This window comes from Monopterus albus, unplaced genomic scaffold (genome assembly GCF_001952655.1).
Source record: "Monopterus albus unplaced genomic scaffold, M_albus_1.0 scaffold58.1, whole genome shotgun sequence".
Classification (NCBI taxonomy): domain Eukaryota; kingdom Metazoa; phylum Chordata; class Actinopteri; order Synbranchiformes; family Synbranchidae; genus Monopterus; species Monopterus albus.
This window is the reverse complement of record NW_018127938.1, coordinates 1,921,638-1,930,710: the sequence shown is the minus strand read 5'-3', so window position 1 is coordinate 1,930,710 and position 9,073 is coordinate 1,921,638. Positions and strand designations below refer to the sequence as shown.

The 9,073-nt window shown below is 39.6% G+C and overlaps 1 protein-coding gene across 11 annotated transcripts in view; it reads left to right on the top strand.

The window, feature by feature from the left end:
* The window catches only part of sgip1a (SH3GL interacting endocytic adaptor 1a), a 71,001-nt gene that overhangs the window by 38,811 nt on the left and 23,117 nt on the right, over positions 1–9,073 (top strand). For 9 of the 11 annotated variants that reach the window (XM_020602758.1, XM_020602756.1, XM_020602762.1 and 6 more), the window contains 7 exons: positions 2,094–2,157; positions 3,385–3,409; positions 3,826–3,888; positions 4,341–4,404; positions 5,160–5,332; positions 7,682–7,690; positions 9,040–9,051. In XM_020602758.1, coding sequence (XP_020458414.1) covers positions 2,094–2,157; positions 3,385–3,409; positions 3,826–3,888; positions 4,341–4,404; positions 5,160–5,332; positions 7,682–7,690; positions 9,040–9,051 — 410 coding nt within the window. The remainder of the gene's footprint in view (positions 1–2,093; positions 2,158–3,384; positions 3,410–3,825; positions 3,889–4,340; positions 4,405–5,159; positions 5,333–7,681; positions 7,691–9,039; positions 9,052–9,073) is intronic. The other 2 variants (XM_020602757.1, XM_020602759.1) reach the window with 2 other exon arrangements.

Here is a 9,073-nt window from a genome sequence, read left to right as displayed (position 1 = left end):
TTTTGTACCTCTCTCACCAAGGCTCTTCTCCCCTGGTAGCTCAGTTTGGCCGTACGGCCAGCTCTAGGAAGGGTTCTGGTTGTCCCAAACGTCGTCCATTTAAGGATTGTGGAGGCCACTGTCCTCTTGGGAATCTTAAGTGCAGCAGAAATTTTTTTGTAACCTTTGCCAGATCTGTGCCTTGCCACAATTCTGTCTCTGAGCTCTTCAGGCAGTTCCTTTGACCTCATGATTCTCATTTGCTCTGACATGCACTGTGAGCTGTAGGGTCTTATATAGACAGGTGTGTGGCTTTCCTAATCACGTCCAATCAGTATAATCAAACACAGCTGGACTCAAATGAAGGTGTAGAACCATCTGAGGGATGATCAGAAGAAATGGACAGCACCTAAGTTAAATATATGAGTGTCACAGCAAAGGGTCTGAATACTTATGACCATGTGATATTTCCGTTTTTCTTTTTTAATAAATCTGCAAAAATGTCAACTTCTGTGTTTTTCTGTCAATATGGGGTGTTGTGTGTACATTAATGAGGAAAAAAATGAACTTAAATGATTTTAGCATATGGCTGCAATATAACAAAGAGTGAAAAATTTAAGGGGGACTGAATACTTTCCGTACCCACTGTATGTGTGTGCTTTTCTTCTGCATTTATTTGAACTGTGACAGTGGCTCTTCAAAAGGCTCAAGGCTGAATACATTAGCAGGATCAGTGAGGGGGTATTTCTCACTGAGGCCCTCATAGCTAGAAGGTCTTTCTGGATTGATTTCTCTTCTCAGTCCTTTCCCTGGCCATGCTGGTACAAAGCTTAGTGATATAAAAATATATTTCAAAGAAAGAGTAAGCATTTTTCATGCCTATAAGCATTGTGTGTGAAGTGTTTATTGGAATTTCCTATTGCATTTCACTTGCATCTTTCTTGTGGGTCTTTATCGAATCTGCACACTGTTTGCAATTTCTTATTAATTTGCTTTGATCATCATGTTTGTTTTTAAGTCATGAGTGGCGTCACTGGTATTGAATTTGAGTACCAGACACAGATCAAGGACAGGAGCATAATACTTGGCCTGGTTAGCGAGAGGTAGCATCAGGTTCCTGCACTGAAGCTCAGCATTTATCTGCCTGTCCTATGAGAAAGAGAGAGGTTGATCATGAGGTGACATGATGAGTTCACAGCTAGACATGGATGTGAAAGAATGAAAATCGAGGAGTTATTGGGAAGGAAATGAAAGGGGAGACAACTGGGTTTAAGGGTGATATGACAATCATGAGAATTTCTTCAGCATAATTTTACAGGTTAGTTAATATTTAAAATAATTAATCTATGGCAGCTGGGAAAAAATTCACTATGGACAGTGACTGAACATCCCATTAGTAGAAGAAAGGCATTCTTCTATCCCATCATATCAGATGGGATAGAAGAATGTTAATTCAGTAAAATAAATATAGAATAATAAGTCATTTCCTCAGAACTGTCAGTCACAATTAGGTAAATGAAATCATTTGCTTTTTAGTTGAATTATTTTTACAGGCCAATAAATTCATGATGTTTTCAGAGTCAGTGAATAATCATCTTGACCAAAATAATCATGACTATGATTTTTGCCATAATCATGCAGCCTAGTTTGTCCACTAGCAATTCTGACTTGCAGTTGCTTGACAGATCAATGCATTAGTGATCTCACACGCTCCACGTAGCATTATTGATGGAGGTTTGCTGTATTATCAGCTGTGTGACCTCCAGTAGATTCTTCTGTGCTCCCTGGCTGTCTAATCTATTTTTGTTAAATTCTTAGGACATTGATTTTTGCAGTGCTAATGAATTTTCCTTTCCAAAAAGATGCCCTAAGTATTGCAAGGCCATCTGCAATGCCTGTGAACTCATCTTAGTTCTAAAAGAGTGTTTGCCTTCACATTGATGCAGAGGGTTACTCAATAATACATAAAAACATCTCCTTTAATCCCTTGGATGATAAATGCCGGACAGTTGACCCACCTACCCTTTAACCCACCCACAGACAGCACCTTTTAGTAATGCTTTTGGTGTCTCTTCATGTAATAAGTCAGCCGTTTGTCTCTTATTTCTCCTTAGGATTGAAAAAACGTACCAGGAAGGCCTTTGGGATACGGAAGAAAGAGAAAGACAGTGACTCTACGTAAGTTCTGATTGTCCTCCTGGTGTGTGGTCCAAACACAGATCATATTAGTCATTCCATAGACCTTTTCCACAGCAGACATTTGGCATGTCATAGTTGGAAAAGCAGAGGTGTAATTGACACTCACGATGGCTGCATTCCATTTAAGTGAGCATTTCCAGGATAATTGTTTTGTGCATTGCTGCTGAGTTTTGGTGTTTATTGAGACACTTAATGGAACACAGCCATCGTTAATGTTGTTAGCTACACCTGTGCTTTTTCTGCTGTGACCACTTGAATCACCTGCTGTGAAAAATGTCTGTTACTTAGTGTTTTGCAGTGTTGCTGTGCTGGGAAGCAGAGAGCTGGCTGTAACGTCAGCACTGGAATTTTAACAAGAAGAACTGATATATGGCAGCAGGACATGTATATACACTGCAGCAAAATGAAAAATTAGAATAAGTAAGACAGCAGAATGGGTGGAGTGCAGCCAAAGTGTACACATGCACAGTGTGTGCATGTGACATTGATGGTTTGAGTCCTGCTGCTAAAATTTGTTGGAGGTGTCCCCCTTCCCTTGTTTCCTATCCAGCTCTCCATGATCCACTGATTAATAAAGGTATAAATGTGCCTGAAAAAATATTAGAGGATTAATGTGAAGTACAGTTCTTCTCAAAAGATGTTAGACAGCTGCTTCTATTAACTTTGCACAGTCTAAGAGTCTATAGCAGTCAATTATGAGCCACAGTGGTATGCTAATGGGTCACGTACAGTGCCAGTATGAATCCTCTGTGACATGTTTTTATGGCTCTCCAAAATTATGTGCCAGTACTTAATATACCCAGTGCATTTGACCCTAGCTTGTTTGCATATAGCCGATGTTTCTTCTTCAATATCTTGGTAGAAATGTTCTGAGATTATGCAAACGCAGCATGATCAGTCTTCACAGACAAATGAGATCAGTCACTGAAGATTTGGTCAGCCTGCTGAATCTCTATTAGTGTGATACTTGTGCAGATGTGTTTAGTTGAATAGTAACTGTGCATAAAACAGGTTTGTGTGCTGGGATGTCTGTGGGAGTGTGATTTGTTAGGGAACACATGTGTGTGTTTGGTTGTGTGAAAAGGTTTTTCCTTTTAAACATTTCAGCTCAACTAATTTGCAAAGCACTTGATTTCAGAATGAAGTGTTCATGTGTTAAGTAACTTTTATGTTCTTTTTTCATTTTGTCTTCTTCATTTCCCACAGGGGGTCCCCAGACAGAGACGGGGGTGTAAGTTGCTCAGAAATATTTAATATAGATCTGACATTTAATTCATCTGTAAATTAGTTTTCAGTGTGCGCATGTACAGTAGAGCTGGAGGAAGTGCATTATTATTTATTATGTTCAGGAGGGTAATCTCTAGAGTAGAGTAGTGTGTAGAGCTTGGATTTGTTATAAACATCAGACATCAGTGAGTTGTTCAGCTTATCAGTCAGCCGCTCAGTGTTGCTGCTTCAGCTGTCTTTTCATTAGAACGTTCTCTGAGGAGGCTTTGAGGGAAAAGCATTAAAAGGGCAACAGGAAATTCCATTAACATTTGGGATACATTTAAATGTGTTAAGGCAGTTCCACTGTTCAGTAGATGGCATAGAAACCTCCAGTGTCTGGTGGGACTTTAATCAGACTACCTTTCCCTTTCTTCTCAGTCTCAGAAGAAGACCAACGGGGCCCCCAATGGCTTCTATGGAGATATTGACTGGGACAGATATGTAAGTAAATGTTTGAATGTATGCTTATTGTTTTATACTGACTTGAAGCAGTGTTTCACTTTGATCAGCACCAACTGATATTCAAAACTCCTGCTTTGTTTTAATCTGCATAAAGTAAGCCCATAGTATTGATCCATATTATAATGTAATGTGTTATTGACAGTTTACTATGTTAAAAGTGATTACAGATAGTAGTCAAGTCAAGGGATATATAACTATTATAGTTTGCAACATTTTACTGTTTACACTGTAGATTAGCATTATGATTTTGTTAATATGCATTTGGTCGTGTTTCATTAAGCAAAGAATCTAGTGTTTGTTTTGACTGCATCATAGGGAGCTCTTTGAACCAGCTGCCATTTCTCTATTATATACAGCTAATATCACAGCAGTGTGTTAGTGATAGTGTCATACAAACATTTAAAGAGCTGTACTCTGACTGTGTGTTTCAGAACTCTCCTGAGGTGGATGAGGAGGGATACAGCATCAGACCGGATGAGGAATCTGAAGAGGGAGATATCCTCAGCACTGCTTAGACTGACAGAATGAATGGATCTCATTTTTCTGTGCCAAGTTACTCTGGCTTACGAACAATGGATTGCTTCCAGTGTTAATACAAGATTTGTTAAACTTGTGCATAAGGAGCTTAGGTTGTCCAGTGAATCTCGTTCACAGAGAATATATTTCATCTCCTTTCAAATTCTGGTGAAGGTGCCAAATCAGTGAATACAAATCTTTATATTCACAAATCCTTGCCTTCTACAGAGATATCCTAAAGAACAAAACACCACTTTACACACATAAAGTGCATCAACTGCTTAACAATGTGTAAAAACATCCATTTAACAAAGCTCTAAATACAGTAAAGTTAATAAGGCTCAGTAAATAACAGTGTCACAGAAGAATGAGTCATTGACACATCAGACACAAACAGGAAGCTCCCAAAGGATTGTTGAGAACCTGTTAGCATGGAAATGCCACTTTCACAACTAATAATCCCTGTACAACAAACCAAAAGCACTCGGGTGACAGCGCATACTCTCACTGATGATCTGACAACCCTCCATGAGCCGAGGGCACGCATTTATTGTAACTGCAGAAAGGCAAGTTCTATAGAAATTAGTTGAGATTTTAAAGCTGTCACTACAGTAGAAAGGTTATATTCACCAGGGATGTAGTACCTGAGTTTGGAAGCCCAGTACTTTTCTGTCTTATAACTCCTGCACTGTTTGAATTATGGAACCCTAGTTTCCTTGACACTGAGCTTTCACCTACCACCAAGAAGTCCCACTTCTTCTCCTCTGATGAGTCGGAGGAAGAGGAGGACCACAGGAAAAAATTCAAAATCAAGATCAAGCCGCTGCCACCTGACCATGTTGTGGCAGTGCCCTCAGTCGATGAGCTCAGAGCCTCCATCGGCAACATAGCCCTGTCCCCGTCTCTGGTGAGTGCCTTCAATGTCGGTACCCTCTCACTGCTCAATCTAAGAGTAGTGTTGACATAGTTATAAAGTGCATGCACAAATCAATCCTGCTTATTACGTCCATTCACTTCATCTCCCTTTAATAGAGCTAGATATTTTATGTGCACGTGTATGGCAGTGCACATTGTTCACATGTTGTTGCTGCTCTGAGATTGGTTCAACTGCCTTTATATGCTGATGTACTGACACTTTTTCCCACTGAGATCCATACTGCATCATGTTGTATGTGCTGTCTTTGTCTACAGTATGTATTCTTTATCCCATTGTGTATTGATAAGAACTTCTTAATGGGTCAGAGCTTCACTTTTCTTGAGTCTCTACCTGACAATAGAACCAAAGAACAAATTGAGCCAGTATGCAACACTATCTAATGTCTCTGGTTTAAACCCTAGTCTGAAATCACAATCCATGTCTGAAGAGTGGGGTACATGTAAGGATTACATGTGATTAATTAGTAATACTTGGTCAGCGTTGTCACTGTCCTCAGTGTTCTGTTTAGTCCTGTAAGCAGATGTTACCACCATAGCACAAACCATTCGACAGCTGCCAAATAGCATGGTGTGAAGCTCTTGTTCGAAGTGATGTAGCTCAGTTAACGAGTCCAAATTCAAGCACACATCCTCTTTAGACAGCTTGGGACTGCTAAGCAGGCTTTGGCATTCACTGCCTTTCAAGGAGCTCCATCTCATAATTCCTATATTCTCCAGTGAGGACAGTTAGCTTGGGTGTCTGCTTGAATAATTCAGGTAGGAAAGTAGGCCCAATGAGCCTGTGTGTAGGTCTGCTGTTCAGTGAGATTGCTTGTGGTTATTTGAGCTTCAGGTCTTAATAATTCAGTCCAGACTCAGTGTGCCCACCCGCTGACTGTTAACCTGACCAGGTATGAAGGGTTTTTCATGCTGCTAATGGTAGTGTGTATGCATGTCAGAGAGATTTAGGTTGTTTTTGCCATTTTGAGGTTTTTTTGAACTTACAAACATGACAAATGTGTCATTGCCCTGAATTTGCCGCCCCCAAATTCTTTAAAAGTTGGGCACAAAAAATTTATCAACAGCACATTTAATGACAGATTAATTGTTCAGATCATTATTCAAGCAAAAAAATACCAAATGTTTGCCAGTTTTCAGATTTGACAGTTTGTTGTTTTTCTCAGTTTTCTATTTTTATAAATGGGATATCTTTGGATTTTAGACTTTGTACAAATCTAAGAATTCATCAGGACTCAGGGTAGTGGACATATATTCATGTTTCCTTAGTGACTCCTGTTGTTGAGTAAATGATTAATTATTTGAGAAAAGTAATTAGCAGTTTAACCAATAATGAAAACAGATGTAGCTGTAGGAGTGTAGATGTTTTTTTAGACAAGTGATCTGAAATAAGTCTTGGACCTAACCTTCTTGAAATTCATATGGGGTAATTTAGTCAAGTTACCCGAATGTAGCAAAGCTCATGACACTGGAATTACTGGCCTGTAGTTACAAAACTGCCACCTTTACTTCGACCAGTTGAAATTAGCATTGTGTTTGCCCAGACAGAACTCGCACATAAATTACTTGAGTCACACTCATGCACCCCCAGTCCCTGGCATCTCTGGGTAACTTGGCTGTGGACTGACAATAAAATGGTCTAATACAAAGAGGAAGAGGTGCCAAATGTTCACTGGCCTTGAGCAGCACAAACGCTGCTTCTTTCCTCTTCTTTATAGTTCTTCCTTTTCCAGGAACTAGTGCAATAATATGTTATCCTCAGACTAAAACAGCCATCACTCATCGTATATTCAACAGCAGTGACTCCTGTTTCTTCACGTAAACACAACATTGCATTCACTAAAGCTTGACAAGCTGTGAAATACCTGAAACACATACCAAGTATTATGCACACCTAGGATACTGAGTGTGGTATTTATCAGATTGCTTGAGCTTAATTTCTGTGGTAATAGTTGGTATATTTTGCATTAATTCGTCATAGGTACACAAGCTTGTCAGTGGGATATGATGATGCAGGTTAACAGCTTATTTCACATAAAACCTTCACCGGAATACAGTGTTCGCATCATGTTAGGGAGAGTAGTGGGTTATGTGTAGGTGATGAGATGAAGGGTTCACTGAATGCAGTGAAGAGTCATCTTTAGCTGTTGTATTTAGGATTACAGTTGATGTAGATGACTATCTACATTTGACACAGATACTTCGCATTACAATGTTTATACATTTTCCCTCATCTTATAACTCCTTGAACCCTTCTCTTGTTTTCATTTCTGTCTTTTCTCTCATCCCTTGCTGCCTTTAATGATAATTCTAACCTCTGTAGAGGAGTCCGGTAAGGCTTTGCATTCAGTTATGTTGATATCTTTGTGTGTCCTGACTGATGATTTGCTTCATCCCTCTTAATGTTGATTACAGTAGTTGCAATGCTTTTGCTCATAAAACCTTCTCTGTGGTGTGTAAAATAGGCTTAACTGCATATGAAAGAAGATATTAATAACTCTAGGTTTTTTTTCACCCAGCATTAACTGGGCAAAAGACCAGTATCATGTGATTTCTCCGTTCTTGTGAGTGTGTTTCATTGCCAAGTATGTTCATGTGACTAACTGCTTAGTGTTTTTATGGAGGTTGATTTGTTTGCCTTGGTACTTGGAGTACAGGAGTGCTCTCTTTTCATTATTTTTCTGCTGAATAAGACATCTTAAATCTGGTTTTAATTGGTTCTGGAGTCTTGAGCTTCCATTTTTCAGTGCAACTAACAAGACCACAAGCAGTAGAGGGGGTGAGGAAAAGGTCAGAAATTGAGCTAAAATGTTAGAATAAAAAATAAAACCAGACATCTAAATTCATATTTTCTTTCTTCCTTATCTGACTGTCTACCAGCATTTTGGCTAGAAAGACAGGCATCTTATTTTGATGATGAATTCCTCAGCCATTAGTGTTGCCAGTTGGTCCACATAGCAAAGGCAGTAACCCACAGTTACAGAATGTGGTTCCCTTGTACCAAAACCAAAGATTCAGTATTGTATTTTACAAATGAAACAACAAAGTTTTTAGGAAGGTCTCAGTTCTGTGCACTATTTTCTAATGATAAAGATCAATGTTAGTTGCAAATTAAGGCTAAAAGGTCACACTGTCTCTCTGAACAGTTTTGGTCTTCTTCCTGTTTGCATACAGTGGGGGAGACCCTGATTGGTTATGACAAACAGTGCTGCACCAGATCCTGCACAAACACATCCAATTAAATTGATCCTTTCCACCAGCTTGTCCCACCCCCATGTTGCATCACTTTAATCACTCATGGCTCACTGCACAACTGGAACAAGCACAAGAGTGAGAGATGGAGGGGAGAGAGGGTTGATCTGAGGTGGATGTGATGCAGGCAGATGGAGAGATTTTAGCAAAATTTAAAGAGCCCAACGGGGGGGGTACAGGATACAGGATTTATTTAGCTATTTGCATTTATGCTCAGAACTGCTTAAACCACATACATCTGCACATATTTCTCACAAAATCTAACACAGGTGAGCTTGTAGCACCCTCTTTCTGGGTATGTCAGCATGCACATCCCCAAATCTGACCAGCCAGGCCCAACTTCTTCTCCAGATACACATGATGCCTGCTTTACTGATTTGTTACTCTCTGACCAGGTATCTCTTCTCTCTTCCTTTTTGCTGGTCACAGAGACGTAGCCCGGTAAGTGTCCTTTTCTCCCTTG